This window comes from Heterocephalus glaber, unplaced genomic scaffold, assembly GCF_053883595.1.
Source record: "Heterocephalus glaber isolate CG9 unplaced genomic scaffold, H.glaber_assembly_v1.0 deba00001460, whole genome shotgun sequence".
Lineage (NCBI taxonomy): Eukaryota > Metazoa > Chordata > Mammalia > Rodentia > Bathyergidae > Heterocephalus > Heterocephalus glaber.
The window spans coordinates 855,136-880,077 of record NW_028258307.1 but is presented as its reverse complement, the minus strand read 5'-3'; the positions used below and the strand labels follow the sequence as shown (position 1 = coordinate 880,077).

At 58.9% G+C, this 24,942-nt stretch overlaps 1 protein-coding gene across 5 annotated transcripts in view; it reads left to right on the top strand.

Moving 5' to 3' along the window:
- Positions 1-11,510, top strand: part of Blk (BLK proto-oncogene, Src family tyrosine kinase) — a 47,035-nt gene extending 35,525 nt beyond the window's left edge. Inside the window, exons 2-10 of one of the 5 annotated variants that reach the window (XM_021261362.2) lie at positions 198-296; positions 1,141-1,244; positions 6,263-6,409; positions 6,924-7,076; positions 7,281-7,460; positions 8,227-8,303; positions 9,812-9,962; positions 10,678-10,809; positions 11,148-11,510. In XM_021261362.2, the coding sequence (XP_021117021.2) occupies positions 198-296; positions 1,141-1,244; positions 6,263-6,409; positions 6,924-7,076; positions 7,281-7,460; positions 8,227-8,303; positions 9,812-9,962; positions 10,678-10,809; positions 11,148-11,353 (1,249 nt within the window). In that variant the 3' untranslated portion in view covers positions 11,354-11,510. The remainder of the gene's footprint in view (positions 1-197; positions 297-1,140; positions 1,245-6,262; positions 6,410-6,923; positions 7,077-7,280; positions 7,461-8,226; positions 8,304-9,811; positions 9,963-10,677; positions 10,810-11,147) is intronic. The other 4 variants (XM_087216739.1, XM_004848453.3, XM_087216740.1 and 1 more) reach the window with 4 other exon arrangements.
- Positions 11,511-24,942: the final 13,432 nt, after the last annotated feature.

Sequence of the window (24,942 nt, the reverse complement as noted above, 5' to 3'; positions counted from 1 at the left end):
CTCATTCTCTGAGTTCCGGACAAGGCCAGTGTGGCTAGGGGTGGGACCCTCCTGGGCCAGCAGGCAGCCTGCGCAAATTCCCCCGGGGCAACGTCTTCCCTCTTCCCTGAGGCTCCAGCCCACTGGCTGACCTCGAGAGGAGAGGAGGAGAGGGTCCGGAGACCCGCTCTCCCAAGGCCATCTCCCCTCTCCCTCAGCACTGGAGACTGGTGGTTGGCCAGGTCGCTTGTCACCGGGAGAGAGGGCTACGTGCCAAGCAACTTCGTGGCCCCAGTGGAGACCCTGGAAGTAGAAAAGTAGGTGGACAAGGGAAGCCCTCTCACGCCGAGGGGTGGCCACTGCCCCTGCCCTGCAGGCCGCAGTATAGGGGGGCCGTGGGACTCCATGGGGGACCAGAGAGGGGCGGGGATTGGAGCTGCTGGAAGAAGTCAGCCCTGGTTCCCAACGACGTCTCTGCCATAGTGTGATGCTCAGGGTGCTGCTCTTCCCATTGCTGAGAATGTCCCTTCCCTGGCTGCCCCGGATGGAACTGTCCCCAGTGTCCAGCACCCTCCAGAGCTCACAGCCAGGCCTCTGGAAACAGGACTCAGGCCCACAGGGCCCAGGGTGCTGCTGGGTCCAGGGACTGCTTCCCAGAGCCCCATGGCCACCTCCACACCCACCAGGAAGGGTCGGCACAGCCAGGCCAGGGGGCCCATTCATTGAAGCCAAGGCCAGGAGCAGAGGCTGGGGAAGGTGTCCCGGGGTAACACACACCTCCCCCCACCCCCGCCTGGACTCTGGCGCCTCCACGCTGCAGGACTTGGGCTGAGGGGGCCTGGAGGGGAGCTGGGAGCCCTCTGGGATTTCAGTCACCGACAGATGCCCAGAGGCGGTTGTTGCTGGGTTGGGTGCACTTCGCCAGAACAGAGTTAGAGGTTGCCCAGCGATGCTCCCTTTCAGGGAAGCCCAAGCTCAGGGCCCAGGGAAGAAGCTGGGATGGCGACAGGGACAGAGGGTGTTCAGTGGAACAAGATGCGGGACCGGTGGTGAGGGCTGACCTGGGACAGAAGCGTCTCCCCTTGGCTGCAGAGGGCACAGCTGAGGAGCGCGGCAGGCAGCCTGGCCGCCCCTGAGCCTTGGCCCCGTGCCGTTTCCCAGGTGGTTCTTCAGGTCCATCAGCCGGAAGGATGCTGAAAGACGGCTGCTGGCTCCCATGAACAAGGCCGGCTCCTTCCTTGTCAGGGAGAGCGAGACCACCGAAGGTGAGCAGCCGAGGCCTCGTGCCCACCTCTTCCCCGGGCAGCGCCCGCCCTCCCAGGCTCTCGTGGAGCTGAGGAGCTGGCAGCTTCCGTCCTGGCTGCCTCCCACGTGGGTCCCGGCCAGGCTCTGAGGCTGTCTGCGACAGTGGCTCTGGCCACCCAGGCTGGACTCCTCCCGGGCCATGGGTGGCAGAGGTGGTGGGGCCCCACCGAACAGCAGGAACACGGAGACTGCGGGGCGCCTCACAGAGGATTTGGAATCAGGGGATTTGGGAGAAAGGAACCTTACAGGTCTCCTCAGCCAGAGGCTGGTGGGGAACACAAGTTTGGGGGGCGGCCTGGGCCTGATTGGAGAAGGGGGTGACAAGGTGGAGAAGTGGGGAGACCACACCCTGATCCCAAGACTCAGGGACTCAGAGACTCGGCAAACTGCTGCATTTCTCTCCTTCTTTGGCTCTTGGTTAAGTGACCCAACTTCTTCATGTCCTTTTCATTGTAAAATTGCCCAGGTGTGGTGGCACACACCTGTAATCCCAGCACTCAGGCGGCTGAGGCAGGATTGCTACGAGTTCAAGGCCAGCCTGAAGTACATAGGGAGACTCTGCCTCAAAAAAACCAAAAGATGAATTTTTGTTGTAAAATATACAACACATATAAAGCATGCATAAATTATGAATGCATAATCATATGAAGTACAGTGGAAAATATGACAAATGTCCACATTTTAAAAAATCGATTGCAGTAAAAAGCATATTGCCATTAATCCCCTTCTAAACTCTCCCCTCACTTCAGCTTATTTATCCCATTGTTCAGGCCACTTTCTGAAGCAGCTCTAGCAATCTTCTTTCATACCCTGTGTCCTGAATTGATGTGATACGTTTACTTTGCATGGTCATTTTGATTTTTGCTACAGTGACAGATCCAGTGAATAAGGTAGATGAGAACATACACCATAGCATCTTTATTTCACAGAAGCTGCTCTAACAAGGTGATCAACTCAATGTGATCAACAAGTACGGTCCATGTTTAAATTTAAAGATTGATGACAGTAAAAGACTGCCATTAATTGCCCTCAAAATACTTAAAAGACTCTCCTTTGCTTTGAACTTATTTATCCAATCTTTCTTGGCAGTGTGTCTTTTATTGGTAGTAAGATTGTAAAAATTTAAATATTTACTGTATTTTTCAGTTTGTCCTTGTAAATCATAGTGTACTGGGAAGTAAATCCCTATGTTCAACCAAGAGACAGAACACTGGACCCTCACCCCTCCACTCAGTCCCTTCCTGATTGACCCTGCTCCCTGAGAGGTGACCCTTCCTCCCTCTTCTGAACAGGTTCACTACCCGTGTTTGTCTGCTTTTCACTTTATACAAATGCAAGTTCTCTATTTGTATTTCTATGTCTTCTTTACTCAGGGTTGTTTACGAGATCCTGCATTAGTCAGCCAGGGCCGCTGTAACAAGCATTGCAGAGAACAGGGAAAGAGGAAATTACCAGAACCACTCCAGTGGGTCCTGGTCTCCTGTGAGCCACTACAGCACAAAAAGACAGGAAACCAGACTTAGAGAGGATGCTGTGTTCTGGGCCTGATCAATGCTTCTCTAGGCAGCAAAGACAAAGGCATCCTGAACCTGCCACTATTTACTGAGTTCATAGAGAATATCACATGACTCAGAGGGCAGCAATAATCCTAAATTGACAAGGCTCTTATAATTGGAGAAAGTATCATATGTCTCAGAGGGTGGCAGCAATCCTATGACCATGAGGATCTTATGCTGATGAGGATCTATTGTTGATTAGGATGGTAAGATGAGCAAAGATATTCTTACAACAGTAGGCGGGATGAGTTAAACTGATAAGAAATTCGTGTCCTTCCCCAGGTGAAAGCTTTCTTATACTTGGTTCTCAAAGAACCAGGATGTCTTCAACTGACGTAACCTTGCCCTTGAGTGTCACGGCATCACAGGACCATTGAGGTCTCAGCTGTGACTGGAGGCAAAAATGGAGTTATGTTTTGGCATGCCATAGCTGGCCCGCAGGCAAGACTAGGCCTAATCATAATTTAATTGTGAAATGATTTTTCCCCAAAATTATGTAGAATGGCTCCTGACAAAACACCACCAATGGGTGCCTTCAACAACAGGGTTTATGTCCTCTGGGGTCAGGTCCTGGCAGGGCTGGCTCCTCCTGAGGTCTCTCTCCTTGGCCTGATGCCTCTTTCTCCTTGTCCTTATATGGTCATCCCTCTGATGTCCTCTTCCCATAGAGACCCACTCCTTTGGGTTAGAGCCCACCCTAGTCTCCTCATTTTGCCCTAATTACCTCTGTAACAACCCTGTCTCCAAACACAGCCAGGGACTGGGGTTAGGACTGTAGCATATGAATGTGGGGAGTGGGAGGAGCCAGTTCATCCCATAAAAGATAAGTTCATGAGTTTGGAATGGTGGTGGTTCATGTCATCATTGTTCAGAATCCAGCATGAGTGGCCCACTGCCTGCTCAGCCACTCCACTGCAGGGGACAGTGGTGTCCAGAGCGAGGCTATTAAGAAGCAGTTGCTCTGAGGCCTACCATGTGTGTGCCCTGGTACCTCCTTGCCTCTGTGAGATGCTAGGCCAGTACCCATCTGACAGATGAGAGACTGAGCCCGAGACAGGAAGTGATGTGTCTGAGGCCAACAGTGTCAGAGCCAGAGTGTCAACGGCCAATCACGGAGGAGGTTCAGAATCTGCACAAGCTGTGGACTGTGTGGACCTGGGCTGAACAGGGGCTCTTCCCAAGCCCTGTGTCCAAAGCTTTCATTCACCAGGAGGGGACCTGCTTCTTCTGAATGGAGAGGAGATGGTAGCAGTGACACTGGAGGAGAAAGGGGAGACAGAGTGACCAAAACACAAGTTGGGTTCCCTGCAGTGGGGCAGTGGACGGAGGCTCTCTGTGACCTAGGACAGCCACCAGAGCAGCAGGCAGGGGTGCAGAGTGTCCTCAAGGCCAGGACCAGGCTGGGCAGGGCGTGCCTGGGAAGCTGGGGTGCTCTGTGTAGAATTTCCTGAAAGGCACCAGCAGCTGCATTACATGTGATACAGCCCTCTGTGTCACATCCATATAGACACTTTATGTACAGTTAGGATATTGCCATTCCCACGTTCTTGGTAGAGCACCTCTGCCCAAGAAACAACTGGAGAATCACATTGCAAACACATTTCAAAGGGGAGAGACTAGAATAACAGGACCTCTCGTATCCAACCCTCAGCTTCAACAACTCTCAGAGGAGCCAGTGTGCTTTCTTCGGTGTGCCCACTCCGCCCCTATTCTTTGGAGTCAGTTATCATGCCATTTCACTCTGGGAATGACATCTGAACCACCGCTTGTTGCTAAGGTCCCCCTCGCAGGAAAAAGAGGAGCAAGATGGGGTTCTCTAAAAGGCCAGGATTTCTCCTGTCCTTGCCCACCCCAGGAAGGGGTCCAAGCTAGGAACTGGCCCAATAGAGCTGGGGTTGCAGACTGTCCAAGTAGTGTCACACACTCACGTGTGCTCCACCACACATGCATGCATGCATGCACACAGTGCTCTTTGCAGTTCCAAAACCACAGCCTGTGGATGCAAGACAGGCAAAGAAGCTGCCCCGGAAGCCCCAGTGGCCTCCATTTATTGGTGTCCATGCAGGGACCAACTGGTTTCCCAGGTCAAAGGCAGGTGGATCCTCCCATGTTAGGGAATCTGAATCTAGGAGAGTGAGGTGCTGCATGTCCTGAGCAGCCCAGGAGCATGGAGAAGGGGCCTAGGCTCTGCAAACCTGAAGCTGATGGGATTAGGAAGTGCAGGGATAGGACCTCAGAGGAGCCACGGCAAGGGAAGGCCCCACGCATGAGCAGCAGCCTGTGAAATGGGGAGAAAAGCTCTTGTCCCCACTACAGCAGCAGCAGGATGAGTACGCCCACAGGGCCCAAGGTCCTTAGAGACTTCGGACACGGCTGTACCAAGCTGGGGCCTGATGGGAAAGTCTGGAGCATCGGGCTTCGGGCTAGGGTGTGGGGGCCAAAACAACTGAGAGGTGCACCGTCCCTCAGTATCCTTTTGCAGATAGGTAGAGAGATGCACACTGGCAACAGAAGAGAGAAGTGAGCGTGGTGGAGGTCCTGTGCTGAAGACAGGCCCGGAAAATCAAGCCTCAGAACGCCAAGAAAGAAGTGTCCAAGCCTGACCCCTGGCGGGGGATGGTGGTACTGCTCCTGGTAGGGGCACCCTTGGCCAGCTAACTTGGGGTGACCGCGGGATCCGTGTCCCCACCTCCCACGTAAGAGTTGAGGAGAGGAGGTGTCCATGCTACCCAGCGAGCCGGCCAGAGGCGTTTTATAAAAGCACCAAGGCTGTGGAAAGGAGTTGCTCAACTGGAAAGTCTTTCCCCTAAATTTCTCTTAACCCTTGGCATCTGCTACAACCTGAGTTTGGGAAAAACATAAACGTAGATGACAAAAGACACAGGGGTGTGTACAACAAGCAGCTGTATTTTTTTTTTTTTTTTTGGTACCGGGGGTCAAACTCTAGACCTTGTGCTTTCAAGGCAGGCACTGGAACCACTGAGCTAAATCCCCGGCCGTATAAGCAGCTGAATCTGCAGGCACCCCTAGGAAGTGGCTTGCTCTGCTCCCCATCACAGTGCTGGACACTGATCGCCATGGGGTGGGGTGGGGGGCACAATGTAAATAAAGCCCGAGGCGCCCAGTGAAGCCACACTACTTCATATTCCATGGCAAAGGGAGGTGAGGGACCAGGCATCCAGTAGGGCCCATGTGACTCCTGGGAGACTGTCCTACTTGCTCATGGTCCCCTGGCTGCCTCTGGGGGGCCTTAGGGCCAATGACAAGGGCAGTCAGGTGGAACCAAGAGGGGGCTCCCAGGAAAAGGGAACTTATGCTGGAAGTGGCAAAGATGGAGCACAGAATTTGGGGAACTCTGTTCCAGAGACCTGATTCCTCATGCCAGAGCCTGACATCTCCTGTGTGCATCTGTTACACTCTAGGGTCCTTTTCCCTGTCTGTGAAGGATGTCACTGCCCAGGGGGACATAGTCAAGCACTATAAGATCCGCTCCCTGGACGAAGGGGGCTACTACATCTCCCCCCGGACCACCTTCCCCTCCCTCCAGGCCCTCGTGCAGCACTATACCAGTAAGAGGGGTGTCTGGGGGCGGGGCTTAACCCCACATTAGGACTCACTTGGGGGGAGGGGACGGCAAAACCAGGCCTCTTAGGTTGGCAACTTTCAGCATGCTTCAAAGTCAGTGACCTGACCCCATCTCCTGGCTCATCCTGGAGCCACTGGACAAGATTTTCAGTCTTCAAGAGAGTAGGTCAGGGAGAGCAGGCCCTGTTCTGCAAAGTGAACAGATGGCCAGGCATGGTGGCTCCCAGCACTCGGGAGGCTGAAGCAGGAGCATCGTGGTGAGTCTGAGGTCAGCCTGGTCTATGTGGTGAGTTTAAGGTCTTTTGTAGTGAGTACTGTATATCAAGACTATGTCTCAAGAAAACCCCACAAACAAAACAAAATGAACAGAAAGTGCCACAAGTGTGCACACAAGCGCCAGGGCCAGGGTGTGAGGGGACGTAGCTGGGCACACTGTGGCTCCTGGCTGACAACTGGCTGCCCGGTACCCTCCAGCGCCTCTCTTCTTCCCCACCACAGAGAAAGGGGACGGCTTGTGCCAGATGCTGACCCTGCCCTGTGCAAGCGTGGCCCCGCAGAACCCCTGGGCCCAGGACGAGTGGGAGATCCCCCGGCAGTCTCTCAAGCTGGTGCGCAAACTCGGGTCCGGGCAGTTCGGCGAGGTCTGGATGGGTGAGTGGCAGCTGAGGCACCACTACCCTTCAGTGTGACCGACACCCCTCCCGGTAAATCCTCCTTGGCCTGCGGGCCGGGATTTCCAGGAGGCTGAGACAGGCCTGCACCCTACCCAAGACGCTGTCCATCACCCGCAGGAGATGCACCCTCCAGCTCTGCTCCAAGCATCTGACGCTCCTCCCGCCTCTCCTCCTTGGGCAGGTTATTACAAAAACAACGTAAAGGTGGCCATCAAGACCCTGAAGGAGGGAGCCATGTCGCCCGAAGCCTTCCTGGGCGAGGCCAACCTGATGAAGACCCTGCAGCACGAGCGGCTGGTCCGTCTGTACGCCGTGGTGACCAAGGAGCCCATCTACATCGTCACAGAGTACATGGCCCGAGGTGGTGCCCCGCCCCACGCGCGCTTTTGGGGTCCAGGCTGGGGCGCAGGAGGGTGGACGCCGTCCCTGCCGGGGGTCTCCAGAGGACTGGAGTAGCACCGCACCGTGGGACAATGCTGGGGCTGGGGCTGGGGCTGGGGCTGGGGCTGGGAGCCCGGAGGGCAGAGTGGTTGCCATGGAGCTGGCTCTCAGCCCGCCCTTCCAGGGGTCGTGGTCTGCAGCCGGGACAGGCAGGGACAGAGCCGAGGGCTGGGCACAGAGGGTTCTAGTTCCGGTTCTGCCCCCTCCCTGCCACCGACCTTTTACATCTGGGTGAACAGGCCCCGGCTCGGGGGCCAGAGGGCCCACGCACGGTGCATCCTCATGGGGAGCGGCTTGGCTCGGGCCTCAGGCTCTCTCTGCCCTCCTTCCCTCCCGCCTCCCATGTCCCTGTCACACACTGCTCCGTGGGCCTTCACGTGCCGTGACAGTATGAAAGCCCCAGAGGGCCGGGTGACAGACTGCCGCCGTGCTGCGCCTCCACGAGCAGCTCCCAGCGCTTGGTCCCCAGGATGCGGGGACCTGTGCCCGCTTGTGCCCTGATGGCTCCCTGCACCCAGCTGGACGTAACCTGTGGGGACCGAGGGCTGAGGTGGGAGTGCCGTGGGGTTCAAGGCGCCCAGCAGCTGCAGGAGGCTCCTGCCTGGTCACCAGAGAGACGGACGCCACTGGCTGTGCGGGGCGGAGTGCAGCCGCTTGGCTGAAGCACCGCGCCCTGTCTCTCCTAGGATGCCTGCTGGATTTCCTGAAGACGGAGGAAGGCAGCAGATTGTCCCTCCCTAGACTGATCGACATGTCGGCCCAGGTTGGTGACGGGAGCCCCGGGTCAGGAGGGATGGTCCTCCTCTGAGCCCGCAGCTGGAGCGCATCCTGGGAGAGATCGCCCCGCTCACTTGGGCTGCACGGGGAAGACCAGAAGGCTCTAGTGTGCACACAGACGGAGGAGGGAAGGCAAAAGCGCTCTGGTGGGACCTGTCTCTCCCTTAGACAAACGCCTTCCGTGGGAGGGGGCTCGGGACGCACTGCTCCTGTCCCAGGTGCCCGGGACATCGAGGCCCTGAGGACCCCAGGCCCCAGGAGCCCTCAGTCCCGGTGCAGCCCCAGGACAGGCCTAGCCTCAGAGCAGGCATCTCCTCCGAGCCCCAGAACCCCCACTCTGCCATCCCTGGGGGTCCCCTGAAGTGCTCTGCAGACCCAGTGAGGGGGCAGCAGCTGACCGAGGGTCTTTCCCCCGGGAATGTCAGCTCGGGGCTCACCCGCAGGAAGGCACAGCTAGCTGGTGGCCTGTGTGTCTGTTACAACTGCAGCCCTCAGCAAGGAGGCCACGGTCTGTGGCCAGCATGTGAGACACACACACACGCACACGCACACGCACACCACCCCGCAGCCCCCGCCCTGCCCTGTGCTATCTGCCCAGAGTATCAGTGCGGGAAGTGAGGTCACCGCGCCTTTTCCGCTGAGCTGGGCAGAGCCTTAGGCAGCGGGTGAGATGCTTGAGGAAAACACTGGTAACCGGTTTCCACCCCACGACAGTGATAAGCCTGTCGCCTGTCCTCTCCCTTCTTCCTTTCCCTCTCTCATCCTCCCCTGTCTCTTTCAATCCCACTGCAACCCTGGGAAAGCCCGGGTCACTGGGGACAAAGGCTGAAAAGCACTCTGAGTACAGGAGCTAGGTGTGGTCAGGGGCTGACTGGGGGAAGGACACCGGGAAGCAGAACCTCGCAGACGGACAGCTTCTGAGCCCGCTTCGGGCCACACTGCCGCCTCACCTGCGCGTGCGCGCTCACGGCATTGCACGCACACGGGGCCCTGGGCGCTCCCCTTCCCGCTCCACGGGACAAAGCACGAAGTCCCCAGGTCGCTTTGTGCCCGGTGCCCCGCCACACTGTTCCCTTCTGCCCCGAGTGCCCGAGTCCCAGAGGCAGGTCCCCAGGCAGCGAGGAGTCACCAGTCACTCCTGCTAAGGTCTCCCCAGGTGAAGGAGGAGGTCACCTCTCTTCCCCTGCCTCGGTTTCTTCCCCGTCAGTGGGTGAACAGCCCGTTAGCGGCCTCGGCTGAAAAGCAGGAGTGGGGGACAGGCAGGCCTGTGCCTCTGACAAAGCCGTCTCCCCACCCGGGCCTCCGGGCCGGCCCAGCTGATGCCCCCCGCCCAACCCGAGCCCCCTCCTGGGCAGCAGCACGCCCTCCACGCACCCACTGTCGAACAAACCCCAAACGCCGCCCGGGAGGCAGGCGAGGGGCAGACCTTCTCAGCCCAGGCCGTGCACGGATGGGCCTGGCTCCACCGTCCTTCCCGGTGCATCCCGTCCGCAGATTGCCGAAGGGATGGCGTACATCGAGCACATGAATTCCATCCACCGCGACCTGAGGGCCGCCAACATCCTGGTGTCTGAGGCCTTGTGCTGCAAGATCGCCGACTTCGGCTTGGCCCGCATCGTGGACAGCGAATACACGGCCCAGGAGGGTGAGCAGAGCCCGGCCACTTCCCAGCTCCCGGGGCCTCGAGCTTCCCCTTGGCTGTGTCGGAAGGCCCGGGATCCCATCAGCCTTTCCTGGCTGGGCCACACCCCTCGCTTCCCTCTGAGGGCTGGCACACCAGAGGTGCCGGGGTCTTCCAGGGGAGCAGCCCCGGCAGGAGGCTGAGCCCCTCGCCCGCCCGCCCTGACCTTGGGGCCTGCAGCCGGGTCAGCCCCGGAAAGGCTCGGAGAAGCCCTGTAGCGATGCTTGCGTTTCCATTTGCTTCTCCTGGCGTCTCTCAGGCTGATCTGAGTCCACATGCTTTTGCTTCTTAGCTCCTTTTAACTCCCACTGGAGTCGGGCTCCACGGAACCCACTTTAGAAATGAGGCTCTAAAGCATGAGCAACAACCCTCCTACGTGACACAGGGTCCAATACAAGCAGCACTGATACAACCGAAGGAAAACCCACTTCGCCAGAGGGTGCGAATGCATTTAGCAAAGAAGCCAAGTCACCAAGGTGTACTCAGCCCCAGCGCAGTGGGGAGTGGCCCGAGTCCCCTCTGCTGCAGACCCTGGGCCTGCATGACTCAGGCCTGCGTCCCCACAGAGGCCTCTCTGCCATGCCTGACCCCGCCCGGCCCGGGTTGGGGCCGGGAGCGTGCGGGGGGGGGGGGGCGGCAGCTGGGCACGGCCTCAGGGAGCTCGGGGACCTTCCCACAGGGGCCAAGTTCCCCATCAAGTGGACCGCGCCGGAGGCCATCCACTTCGGGGTGTTCACCATCAAAGCGGATGTGTGGTCCTTTGGCGTCCTCCTGATGGAAATCGTCACCTACGGCCGTGTGCCCTACCCAGGTAGGCGGCTGCCTGGGGAGGGGGCACAATGTCCTGTGTCTCATCTGCAGAGAGGCGCTGCCCCTCCGGAGGAAACCCACGGCCTCATGTTCAGCTCCTCTCCCTAAATAAAAAGTAAATGAGCCAGGCACGGTGGCGCAGGCCTATAACCCTAGCACTCTGGGAGGCTGAGGCTGAAGGGTCCCAAGTTCGATTCCAGCTACTTACCCTGGGCAGTTTTAGACCCAGTTTCAAAATAAAAATGTAAAAGGCAGGACCGGTACAGAGCTCATGCCAAGGCCAGGCAGGTGAACCCTTGGTCTGAGCCGCCCGCCCCACACCTGTCCCGACCTCCACAGGCATGAGCAACCCCGAGGTCATCCGCAGCCTGGAGCGGGGCTACCGCATGCCGCGCCCCGACTCGTGCCCGCCCGCGCTGTACCGCGACGTGATCGCCGAGTGCTGGCGAGCGCGCCCGGAGGAGCGGCCCACCTTCGAGTTCCTGCAGTCGGTGCTGGAGGACTTCTACACGGCCACCGAGGCCCAGTATGAGCTGCAGCCCTAGCGTCCCGGCTCGGGAGCTCAGGGTGACCGGGCAGAGGCGACCGCGGGGCGGCGCCCGTCTCCGGACAAATCCGTGCGCCCCCCCCCCCCCCCGCGAATTCCTGCGCGGCTCTGCTAGGCTCCGAGTGAGGACTTAGCCCAGCCCTAGCCGTCCACGGCGTCCACGTGTGCCCGGCAGTAGGTGACTGCCATCGTGTAAGGCTCGGCCCGGGCACCGCGCGGGGTCCCTGTCCCCCAGAACCGGGTCCGGGTCTGGGTCCGGGTCCCCCAGGCGGCTGCTGGGCGGGGGCGGCCCCAGCGCCTTGGGCCCCCTCCGCAGTAAAGCTGCTGGTGGGTGACACGCCCGAACGCCGCACTGGACTCGCGCAGATTGGGGGGCGGGGGTCACAGGGCCCGGGAGGCAGCGGACCCCCCACCCCGCTAATACGCGCCTGCTTCGCTGCCCCTTGCGGCCGGAAGGCGGCGCCCTCGCCCCACCAATCCTGGGCTCCTGGGGAGCACAGAACCAGGGTGGGAGCCGGCGCCTGGGGGCCTCGCCAGGAGGGGACCCCTCCCAGGCTCCGACACCCCGGGCCCACGCATGAACCCCGAGTGGGCCGGGATGGGGACACAGGAGGGGAGGCAGGAAGGCGGGTTCTGTTCTCCCTCCCTCTCCTCCCCCTGCCCCTCCCTCGCCTTCCCTCTTTTTCTGCTCTTCCTTCTTTTTGAGCAGTTGAGGTTTTCAGAAAGATAAACGCCAAGTACACAGCGTCCCCAAATGCCCCCAGTCTCCCAGTTTCCCCTGTTCTCAACCGTCTTCGGCTGGTGCGCCTCTTCGATGGACTCCCGGCGTTGCTTCGTTGTTTACCAAAGCCGGGTTACCCTGGGGCCCCTGTGCGGGCCCCTGTGGGCGTTAGCCACGACCGTGTTACGCAGGATAATCGCACTGCCCGACTCCGTCTCCTCACCCCCTTACCCCCTTGACTTCTTGGCACCCACTTCTCATGCTTTGATCGCTCTGCGTTAGCTGTGATGACCCACAAGGCAGGATTAATGGCACCATCTGCACAGAGGGAGAAACTGAGGCACGGAGGGCCGTCACACACTACGCATGAGTAGTGGGGGGGGGCAGATCGGGCGCTGCGGGGCTGTGGAGTGGGCTGAGGTCACCCTGCAGGGCTCAGGAATCCAGAAGGCCGGAAGAAGGGATCCCAGAGGGAGCTGCCTCGCTGGGGCCCAGGGCTGAGGAGGCCTGGCTCATGCGAACTGAACAGATGGGGACCCCAGAGAGTCCCTCCTCCTGCCAGTAGGGGGCACAGGACAGAGAAGGATCCAGCCCTAGGGCTCCATGGGAAGAGCAGCTGCCCTGACACAGCCTGGGAGCACCCAGGGGTCCTTGGGGGGGGAGGGGCAGAGGACCCTCTGAAGTGGCTTCCTATGCTGTCCCTCAGGCAGAGCCGCGCCCACCCCCATTGCTCAGCCCTGCCTGCACTGGAGAAGCACACGGAGGTAGCAGTAGGGGACACAGGCCAGTGGGGGGTGCATTAAAAATACCCGTGGACCTGGGCACCCCGTGTTACAGCCCCCTCCTGCGCTGATGCCCACCCAGGGCGGAGGGCTGCTGGGCCAGGCAGAGCAAGGCTGGTGATGCCCCTTCAACAGCGCTGGCTGCCAGCACCTAGGGGTGCCTGATGCCCAGGTCCCGGCACCGCAGGCCCAGCTGGTGCTGCTCCCAGCTTCAATGTGCAAGTGGTACCTGCGGAACCCGGAGAAGGAGCCCCGAGACCAGCAAGCCCCTTCCCCTCCTCCTCTTCCTCTTCCCCGGAATGGAAGGGGACCGCGGCGACTTTCCCCCACAGGTGCTGCGCTTGTCCCCATGGGCCCGAAGTGAATACATTCCCTGGGGTGTGCTCCTGTTCCACACATCAGTAAATTTATCCAGGACAAAGGGCCTTCCGAATCCCAGGCAGAGGGTGAATTGTGAGGATGGGGAGGGGTCACTTCCGCCCGGCACTGTGTCTTGCTAGCAGAGGGAAGATCACCCACGTGGCTGTCCTGAGCATGCTCCCAGCCTGGACCTGCACCGGTCACAGCACTGCTGTCCCGACCAGAGCTCTGGCGAGGACAGCTGGAGCCTGGGGACACCAAGCTGTCCTTCCTGGAATGGAGGCTGTGCCCACCCTGTCCCTTCCTGGACCCAGGGAACATCTGTCATATGAATAACGGCAGGGCCTTAGCTCACACGGTCCTGGGTTCAAACCCAAAGTCCAGGCACTTCCTGTCCCAGGACGTGTGACTGCAGACATCACTAGACTCTGCTGAGCCTCATTTCCTCATCTGTAGAGCAGGCACAGTCATGGCGCACACACAGACACACACACCCTGAATAGCTCCTCGCCAGGCTGCAAGTGACAGCACACAAGCCTAGGGCCTGCCACGGGTACCTGGAGAAATCGGCTCTTCCTGGTGGTATTGTAGCCTCCAAAGCAAGGCTTGCCCTGGGCTCTGCATCCTCTGTGATCCCCGTCTCAGGTGCCAGCCTCTGTCTGACACTCTCCCCTTTGCTGCACTCTCCACCCTTGGGCGGGACTTCGCAGGCGCACACAGGGCTGGACTCGAGGGCCTGGGTCGGCCCGGCGTGTACCAGCCACATCACTGTGGGTAGCTCAGTTCCATGTTCCCTGGTCTCCTGGTCTGTGCACATTGGGAAGCAATGTCCCCCACAGGGTGTGTCCGGGACGGGGAGAGAACTTAGGAAATGTCCCCCCAAAGTCCCAAATGTGTCAGTGTATCAGTGTACAGCAGGGCCTCAGTTTGCCAGACTCCTGTGGCTTCAACAGCTGACCTTTATTTCCTCACAGTTCTGAAGACGAAGTCCGAGGTCAAGGTGAAGCAGGGCTGGCACTGTCTAAGGCCTCTCTCTTTGCCTCCCTCCCCAGCCCTGACAACCATCATTCCACTTTCTGTCCTGTGATCAGAGTGTCTAAATGCCTCACTTCTGTAGACTTGCATAGCTCTTGTCTCATGAACTGGCTTGTCTTACTTAACATCCTATGCTCTTCATGCATCCGGGTATCAGAAACCTATCTCTTTTTGAGGCTCTATAACATTCCGCTTTCTGGGTTTTATTGTCAGCTTTCATTGCTGTGATAAAATACTTGACATACTCAACTTAAAGGAGAGGTTTCTTTGGCTCACAATTTCAGGGGATTCAGTCCATGGTTTCCTGGCTCCAAGGCAGAAACATCATGGCAGAAGAGTGTGGCAGAGGAAAGCTACTCACCTCAGGGTAGCCAGGAAGCAGAGAGAGCAACAAGAGCCAGAGAGAGGAAGGGTCCAGAGCCAAGGATATGTCCTTCCAGGTTATACACAGGGGACGACTTCCTCCAACTGGCCTGCCTCCTAATAGCACGCTCAGCTGTGAATCCATTAATGGATTCATCCCATGATCCAATCACCTTCACCAGAGCCCTACCTCTTGACACTTTTGGGAGATATTTTTGACCCAAACCATAATGATAAACTACATTTTGTTTTCCACTCCTCTGTCGACAGACATCTATGTGGCTTCCAGCTGCTGGCCTTTGTGAATAATGCTGGCGTGAGCCCATGTGTGCAGATACCTCCTTCAGACCCATGGCTGGGCCAAAGGGCAGTTTGTTTAATTTTCGAGGGGCTGTCATTACTGCTGTCTACCGCATCGCCATCGTTTTACGTTCCCACCAGCAGTGACAAGGGTTCCAATGTCCCCACTCCCTGGAGGCGGGGCTTTGTGGGCTGGGCCTCCCAGATGTCCCCAAGTGTGTCCACATCCTGGGGGACATGTGCTCAGGCCCCCACTCAAAGTGTCCCAATGTCACCCAGCATCGCAGGCGTCACAGCCAGGAGCACATCTGGTTCTGGGCCCTCGATCTCAAGGTGACAAGGGCGTAGGGAAGAAGGAGGCCAGGGAGTGGGAGGGGCCCCGGGCCTCTGGTGGGCCCTGCCCAGCTGAGCATGGATGACACTGATAGCACGGAGTTGCTTGTACCAAGTGCAGAGCTTCCTAACCAGCCACCATTACTGAGTATAAAGTGGGGGCGACTTTGCACAGCCCTAGGGCCAGGTCGGCTGATCCTAGCCGTACAGATGAGAACGTGGCCCAGAGAGGGTAAGCCACTGGCCCTGGGCCACACACTGGGGAGCTGGGGCCTTGGAGAAAGACTCTGGTGGAGATGATTCCCTGTGCTCCTCAAGCCTGGAGAGCCTGCAATGGAGGCCCGGGTGTGGGGAGCCTGAGTGGGAGGCAGGAGAGAGAAAGGGCCGCCCACCCCTGCCTCGAGTGCGGCCCTCCTCCGGCCCCGTTTTGCTGGCTGGCTGACCTAGGTTATTAGAACAGTAGGGCCTCAATTTTTTTTTTTTTTGAAAACCAGTCCCCAAGTCCACCATCTGCATCGTCCTGTGCTTCTCACAAATGAGAAACTGAGGCCCAGATAAGGATTTGCCCAAGGACCAAGAAGAGCAGTGGGAATGGCCACTTGGCCCTGCCCTGGCCTCAGGACCCTGGCCAGGCCTCCTGTGTCCCCATCCCCTGCCAGAAGCAGATGACAGATGACAGCTTCCTCTGGAGTTTGGGGAATAGAAATCTGTGCACTTGAGGGCCCTTCCGTCAGACGCAGCACTTCATGGAAGATGCCAGTCCTTCACCAGCGGGCAGCTCCTCATTCCTGGGGACAGCACAGCATCTGTAAAGCAGTTCCTCCCCGCAGCAGGGCAGCACCTGGACACAGCAGTCTTCAGTGTACAGGGACTCCAGGTCCCGCTTTCCAAGGGCACCCTTCACCTCCTGGGGTGTGGTGCCCTTTTCCATCCTGGGCCTTGGGAAGGTGGGCTGGGCCTTCAGCTCCCCGGCAGCATCCCCAGGATGGGGGTCCCAGGCCACAGACCCCACGCTCCACACTCACACTGAGGGACCCTGGAGAGGATGCTGAGACCATGAGAGCTTTCAAGAAGTTGAGGAGCAAGGGGGCCTGACACACAGACCCGTCACGGGCCCAGGGGACAGTCCCTCCTGGCACAAGGCGGGGCACACTGCAGAAAGGATGCCAAGAGGGTGCACAGAAGCCTGGCAGATGAGGAGCAGCTAGAAGCACCTGGTGCTGACGGGGCCACCGGCCCAAGGGACTGTCACGCTGGATGTGGCCACAGCATCCCTGGAGACATGCGGTGGCCGGCGGCCCTGTGCATGAGCTCAGCTCTCTGTGATGACTCACTGACTGAGAGCTCCGCCTGACATCACCCAGGGCCCAAGAATAGCCCTCAGGCCAGGGCAAGGCAGAATCGGGCTCCAGGTGCATGGCAGTGTCCAGCTCACACACGAGACTTCGTGACTTCTCAGCCCCAGCCGGACCCTGAAGAGATTCACCCACAAAGAAGGGCGTCCCCCCCTTCTGGGGGCCCCCATGACTTGTGCACTGGGGTCCCTGTGTGCACAGACAGGCCCAGAGCGAACCCCGGCTGACAGCCTGCCCGATGTTCCTGTGCCTCACTCGTGCTCCCTGCGCTGCTTCTGTTCTGGGCCCTCGAGGTGCAGCTGTCTGCCGAGCTCTGTGGCTCCATCCCCACCCCTGTACCCCCACACTCCCGAAAGGGATGGAGCAGGGCTCTGAGGCTGCAGATCCCACAGGGGCTGCAGCGGGACTGGGCTGGCCCAAGACCCCTGGAGCCTCGGCCCCCTGCAGGAGGTGCTGGAAAGGGTTCACCTCCCCTCCCCACTCTGCGCCGGATTGGCTGTGGGGGTCCTGGAAAATCACTGACCTTCTCTGACCCTAGTGTGGCCATCTCTAAATGGACACCATCACGATCACCTTGGAGGGACGATGGGCCCAACACAGCCGGGCACAGAAAACTCCGGCCCCGCCTCACGCACACAGTAGGACGTCAGCGCATGCACACAGCCTCCTTCCCCCGACTGGCTCGGAAGCCAAAGCCCAGGCCAGACTCCCCCTTCCCTGGGTCCCCTTTCCCAGCCACCCCATCTGCCCTGTTTCTACCTCTTGGCCCTTGGACCACCGGACCCCTTGCCACGGCCAGCGGAGGCTGACAGGCTGACGGGAGCCAGGCCCCGGGCGTGGCAGATGGCGGAGGACCGATGAGGTGCTGGGGCGGGGGGGGGGGGAATGCAGCAGGGGCTGGGAGGCAGGGAGACAGGAGGGCGCGGGCGCTTGCTAATCTCAGCCCAGTGCCTTCTGGAAGGGCCAGGGCACCATCTAGGGGCATCTCTGGCGAAGCCTCCCCTGCTGGTACCAAGGTCACTCTGCTGCTCGTGGCTAAAATTAGCCTTGCGCTCATGGCCCTGGACTGCAGTGGCCTTTTCCCATGAACCCCTGGGACCTGGCCCTGCGCAGACACCGTGAGCTGCCTGCCCTCTCTCTCCAGAGAGCAAATAGGACTCCAGCCACTGTTCTGCAGGCAGAGGAGGGTGGGCATGTGTGTGGGTGGGTGTGTGCACAGGCAGGCGTGATTAACCAAGAAGGGTGTCCAGGGTTCCCATCGCCTTCCATCTTCCAGCCCCGCCTTCCATCTTCCAGCCCCGGCATCAAGTACTGGGCTCAGCAGCACCCACCCACCACACCCCTCCTGAGGTTAAGAAAAATAGCCAGACTGGTGGCACACGCCTGTAATCCAGCACTCTGGGAGGCTGAGGCAGGAGGACTGCAAGTTTGAGCAATTTGGCACCTTAACAAGACCTTGTCTCAAAATAAAATTAAAAAGGGCAGGGATGTAGCTTGCTGTGAAAGCCCTGGGTTCAATCCCTAGCACTGAAAACAACAACGACAAAACCATGGGTATCAAGTGAGTGAGCCAACCAGGAAGCAAAATGCGCACCAGTCTGAACCGGCTGTCCCTTCTGCTGAGCCGCGGTCCTAATCCCTCCATGTTGCCCGCACCTGGCGCAGGACCTGGTCCCTACAACGTGCTCCATGGCTGTGTGGAAACCTGGGTCAGCAGTCTGTGTGTGGTCCACATCCCAGGGAGAACAGCACCATCAGCCCGGTCACCTGCTAAAGCAGGGCTCACAAGGATGGTTCGAGCCCCGGCACAGCTGTGGGCCTGAGAGGAAGAGGAGCTCAGGGGCCAGGATTTGGGCAGGCAGAGCAGCCTTGGGTCCGGCTCAGCACTGGGTTGCACGAGGCACTCAGTGCCCAGAGCCCACTTCCCACCAGCCAGCAGGTTCATGAACCAGAGCCCCAGATTGACAAGACAGCGGCTCAAGCCCTGAGCAGAGGACCTGGCACACACAGGCCTCCTGGGTCTGGGGGGTTAAACGTCCTGAAGCCGAGGATGCTGTCTCTGCCAATCCTGCAGGGTGAAGGCTCATGCAGGACATATGATCAAAGCTAAAGCGAGTGTCAGACTGGAAGACAATATTTGCAGTGCCTGTATAACAAAGGATTACTGCAAAGAAAACCGAGGCAGCACTTCCTGTTCCTCAGCAGCTGAAGACAGATGGACAGATGATAAGTAAGAACACGCACTGCTGGGCAGCACTGCAGACCACCAGCCGGTGCGGCCAGGGCCTGTGGTCCCCCCAGTGCACAGGAAATGCAAGCTTAATCTGGATGCGTGGTTTTTAGCCATCAGACTGCAAGTGGCAGTAACGCCAGTATTCAACGGCAGGAAAACAGTCCTTGTGTGACCAAGGCCTTTGGAGAAGCACTCAGGCAGTGCCACCCCGACCCTGGGCACCCACACAGGGTTGGAGCTGTGGCTTTGCTTGCAAATCACCCAACAGCAAAACAGGCCTTCGTCCCCGACCCTGAGCGCGCAACACCTTCCTGCAGCAGGTTTACTGTTCCGGAGGAAACAATTTAATGTGAACGCTGGGGAGGAAATTAGGGAGGAAACCAGCGCCTGTGTTTCTATGAACTTGATTCTAACTTTAAACCAATGGCTTTTCAGCTCCGAGGGATTGGAGACATGACCAGGACTCAGAGGGGGGCTGTGCAGGAAAACACGTCCAGTGTGACCTTACACACACACACACAATGCTATGCTGGTCACACACACCCTTGTGCATATGTAAATATGCCGCTAAGGGACCCCAGGGGTACCCACCAAGGAGAGGCCCTTGACCCTGGGTGGGGCGGTGGGCTGACAGCAGAGGACAACAAAGGAGGGTGCCGGAGTCCTCAGCCCCTGCGGATTAATGAGTTTGGAGAAGAAAGCCAAACAGGGACAGTGAGACAGAGATGGATTGTTCAGTGAAATCGTGCCTGGGCGGAGCAGATGGCGCCCTCGGGCCTCCTGACACTGGATCTCCTTTACCGCCCTCACCAGCCCATCTTCCCATTTCCACTCCTGATATCGCCCTCCCTGGGTTATCAGGCCTTCTCTGTGAGCACTGCCCCCTCCCAGTACAAGTTGTCAAGGCAGCCACTGCCAGCAGGAGGGAGGCGGGGGGGGGGGGCGAGGGAACAGAACTGCGCCCCCACCCACCCAGCACCTGGCACAGGTCGATCGTGGCTGGGCCCAGGCCGGGTTCCTGCTAGGATGTCCCAAGAATGACCTTTAGCTGTACAGCCACGCAGTCATGCAGTTCCCGTGGCACCGAACATTGACAGCATATGTCCCTCCTGGGGACCAGCCAGCATGCCCGGCAGTGACATCTTTACAGTCCTAACAGATGGGTGCTGGGTGCCCACTTCACAGATGAGGAAACACTCAGGGGCAATAAGTGACCCAGGTCACCAGCAAATATGTGGCACGGTCAGGCTCTGAGACTGCAGACACATGGACAGATCAGCCGCTGCCCAGGCTCGCCCAGAAAGCAGGAGGTCCAAGCGGATCTATTCAATGCCAGCCCTGCATCTCCCCCCAGCACGCCCTCATTCTGCCCCTTTCCTTAGCAGTGGGGCAGGACCCTCTCCATTGGGTGGCCGCCATGAGAAGCGGCCCTCACACAGACGTCATTAAGTGGCACCATCGACTGCCAACATCTGCTTCTCGCCCCTTCCAAGAGCAGGGAGAGAATCAGGGAGTGGAATCAGAGCCCTGGCAGAGCCTCCTAGCACCCAGGCCTCTCTGATTTTCTCATCTGTAAAACAGAGATTGTAAAAGCAGCTGTGGGAGTAGAGGAGATGCTGGGTTCATGTCAAGCCCTCAGTGGCCAGTAGGTCGGGCCCCTGGAACCCACTGAGCACATGATGTCGGGAACCGGGAGTCACCATGACCATCACCATCATCCACATCTACATCACCACCATGCTGGTCATCACGGCCACCGTCACCATCATGACTACCACCACCGCCGTCCTCGTGATCCCCACCCTGGTGCCCAGCATCTACGTCCCCAGAGTCACCCCATCAGTATCATCACTGCCAATCTCTGGATCTTGGTTCCTTCTTTTTAAAGTTAAATGAAACATTAGATGATCTTAGGCGTCATCCAACTCTCCAACAAGCCAAGGCAAAGTTTCTTTGGCATTCTCCCTGAGAGAATAGTTTGTGGTATGAAGGAGACAGAAAGGAAAGAATCTCACCTGAGCAAGGGGAAGGAGGATGCAGAGACTTGCAGGAGACCCCCGAAACCTCAGAGTCCGTGAAGCCCCTCCCCTTGTAAGGCCATCCTGTCCCCAACAGCACTGTGCCATCCGCTCTCCTGGGGCACTTCCTTTGTGCCCCAGGAGTGACAGGACAGACTCACAACTAAAATCCGCCCCTTTGCAGTCAAGTCTGCCAGCCTGGGCTCAGCCGACCCTTCTGAAGGGCTGGCCCACAGGCAGGAGGACCCCATGTCAGGGCAGTTGGAGGCCCTGGGACTTGGGATGAATGGAGCGTCCTCTCAGTTTTCTACTGTGCAAGCTCAGACCATTCTTCTGCCTCTCTGGTTACTTCGCATACTTAAGGCAGAAGCTGAGACTCGCCAGTGTCGCCCAGCTCTTGGGGACAGTGATCAAGTCCTAGAGGGACTGATTTGGGCAGACTTCACAACCATCATGTTCCTCCCAGAGCCAGCAGAGACTGCTCCATGCTGCCTGTGTCATCAGTGCCCAGGGTAGCTGATGGTGGAGGGACCTGCAGGGGCGATTCAGAGGGGCTCAGAGGGGTGAGCCAAGCAGGGCTGAGTGACAGGAGCAGCTGCACCACGCTTATGGGGGTTCCGGCAGCACAGCACCCAGGCGGACAGAAGGAGGAGATGGGGCAGCCAGGCGGAGGCATGCAGGGGGCACCGAGAGGCACCTGCAGGGCCTCCCGGGCAGTGGAGTTGGGGTTGGGAGCTGTCAGCGGTGGGAAGGACTCTGAGTCGCTTGTGCTCCGTGGGTTCCCATCCCGGCTCCCTGCAAGACCTGGGCTCAGTATGGCTCTTCCGATTACAAGGCCAGACTGCAAGAAGCTGCTGTCCTGTAAATGGGAAATAATTCCCCGTGACGCCTTCATGTCGCTTCACCTAGTAGTACGGGAGCACACTGCCAACCTTCTCTCGGAGCCTGAGACAGCTCACCCCGAAGGGACCTGGGGGGGCAGGGCAGGGGCAGGGGACACCAGCTGGCTTCTCCCTTGAGTTTCCTCCCCCTGTGACCGGCCTTGGGCACAATGGCTGGGATTCGAGAGATCCGACAGCCACCACCACCAGCCATGTGGGGGTGGCACACGTGGTCCCATGAGTCTCCTAGGGTGCTGTGGTCCCCTAGGAAGCCGCTTTAGGGGACAGGGAGCCGGTGAGATCCATGGGAATGCACAGCCTGCCCCTCTGCAAGGCCCAGCCCCTCGGGACCCACAGACCCACAGGTACAGGCCCCCGAAGGGGTCCGCATGGGCCACCCCCCGGGTTGGGGGGGGGACAGAGGCTCCGGAGCAGACACCCATGGATGAGAACCCTGCCTCTGCCCCTGCTGCTGCGGCTGCTGCATGCCTCAGTTTACCCAGCTGCAAAGCTGGGGGGTGGTGCACCTGCCTTCGGGCCTGGGTGAGCCTGAGTGGGGCTGTGTGCACACCAGTGTGAGGTCAGGGTGGGCCAGGGGCCCCTTCCGCATGCCCCCACTCCAGCGCCCACCCTGCCCTGGCTGAGTTGCGGGTGGTCCTGGCCACCACAGGACGCTCCCATGATAACTGAGGCCAGGGGTCAGCCTGGCCGGCAGCTGCTCAGCCTGCTCCTCTCTCCCTGTGGCTGGGAGGGGCTGAGCCGCAGGCGGGGGTCTTGGCTTGGAAAGATGTAAACATGGAGCATCTGCAGTGAGTCAGGATGGACGGGAGAGCACCGGCCCTCAGCTGGGAGCCACCGGCCTGGTCACAAATGACAGCGTCCGGCCCAGGGGCCCGGCCCAGGGCAGCAGCCCACGGGGGAGCCTCTGCCCCTAACTCACCCCTCTGGCTTCTCTGCTGACCCCCGCTCTCTGTGCTCTTCTGTGGGCCGACAGACCACTGTGACTCATCCCCTCTTCTACATCAGAGGACGACACCTCCTGGCATCTTAGCTGCACAGCTCTGAGCCCTGTGCTGCACAGGGCCTGGGCACAGAGGCCCCCGGCATCAGCCACGTCTTCCTGCTTCGAGCTCTGCACCCTCCGAGAGGGAGGCCACAGTCTATGGGGCGGCCTGGAGCAGTCTGGTCTCTGCCCTCCATCAGGGAAGGGAGCAGAACCTTGAAGCTGAAAGGCAGCTTCAGAGCTGGGCCAGCCTGGTCTCATACAGAGGACCACAGTGTCTCTGCCAGCCGAGGCTGCATAATGAAGCTCCCTGGGTTGGGTGACATACAAGCCGACCCTCCTTTCCCATGGCCCTGGAGCCCCAGGTGCCCACCCGGTGGGTTCTGCTGAGGGCCCTCCTCTGGGTGGATCCTTCTTGCTGTGTTCTCACATGGAAAAGGCCAAGAGAGCTCTCTGGGTCCCCTGGCACTAATCCCCACCCTCGCCCCTCCCCCAGGCTGGCCCCCAGGATGGTAGGAGGGACCCACCCTTTCCATCCGAAGAAGCCACTTGAGAAGACCAAGCCGCTCTGCAGGTGGAGGTGGCGATGTTCAAGACAGTGTGAACTAACCTGGTGTCGCTTAGAAACGGTGAATGTGATTTTATGTTGTGCCCACTTTACTACGACAGAACCTAAAATTAAAGGAGGTCCCATCTTGGCAAATAGTACCCTTAAAATAGGGGGCTGATCTGGGGTGCCTGGTGACCCCTGCTGCGGTCCCAGGGTGCATGGCTGGGGCTCATCGAGCACTGGCAAATGGATGAGCTTGGGGTCACCATGGAAACCACCTCCCTTCTCCATCTTTCCCATGAAGGCAGAAACGCTGTCCTGCAGCCGTCTTCACCGTCCTCCTACCAGCAGGAGGAAAGGCAGCCACGGTCCAGTCTGTGTCCCCAGAGGCTGCAGGAGAAAAGTCTGGCTGGCCCCTGGCATGCTGTTGATGCTCTGTGATTGATGGGCTGCTCTTCCGGAACTGTTTCTCCTGCCCGCTGAGGCCCACCTCACTGGCGCCCAAGTCCTCTCGAGATGGGAGCAGGAGCCCTGGGGGTCAGGCAGGGGCGGTGGGGCTCGGCCACCTCCAGGGGACCAGGGGCCCGGTGGACGCAGGGAGACCTCAGGGGGCTCTGCTGGAGGCCGAGGAGTCGAGCCACCTCAGGCTGTCCCCTGGCTGACCTTGGAATTCTCCCATCTGTGGGATGGCTCCGTGGCCCGGGCAGAGCAAGCCACGTTTTGGAGTTGCATCTCTATCGGATGCGTTTCTGAGAAGGGAGGCAAGGCCACTTAGTGACCCCCGACATCTCTTAAAACGCGGTGTGACATTCAGTGAGTTTCCCCCAGACCGCTCAGCTGGTAAATAACTAGTATTTCTCATGTAACAAGCAACACAAATGTAGCCGATGCATGGCTGATTAGACACGTGGCGGAATATTCATCAGTGTGCATCACTGGGGCCGGGGTGACCACCTGCCAAGAGGAATCTGCTGTTTCCCAGCAAGCGTCATAGGAGAAGGGATAGTGGAATGACATCAGTGTTTCCCGAAGTGGGTGCCCTGGAACCCTGTGGCTCCCAGGCTGCTTGAGAAATGGAAGCAGCCACCGGGCAACTCTGGGGAATGCTTCAAATTGGATTTGCCTCTTGGGTATTATACAATTAGCATTTCCATCTCCTTTCAAACGTCTCACCTCTTTGTCTTGGGAAGCTTTGAACTCCTCTCTTGTAGTTCTTTATAGTGAACTGTTGTGTAGCACAGTCACCCTCCTGTGATGTAGGCACTGAAATGGTCTCCTCCTGTCCTACGGCATTGTTATCCAGTCTCCCTGGTCTTTCGTCTCTGCTTCTGTGAAATTAGTATTTTTTGCTTCCGCCTGCGAGAGAGAGAGTATTTTTGTCTCTCTGCTTGCCTCATTTCACTTAAGACAATGTCCCCAGTTCCATCTGCATCGCCACCTGTGAGGACTTGTTCTTCTTCATGACTGAATAGTACTCCACAGCTGCACACCTCACCTTCTTGTGCATTCATCCGGCAGTGTCACCTCAGTTGGTTCCACAGCCCGGGGACGCTAACTGCAGCGCTAAACACCAGGCCGTGTGGGCAGTGCCCTCGGGACAGCCCTCGCAGGTGCTCAGGGCCCTGGGAGGGGCACAGAGGCCTGGCTGTCTCC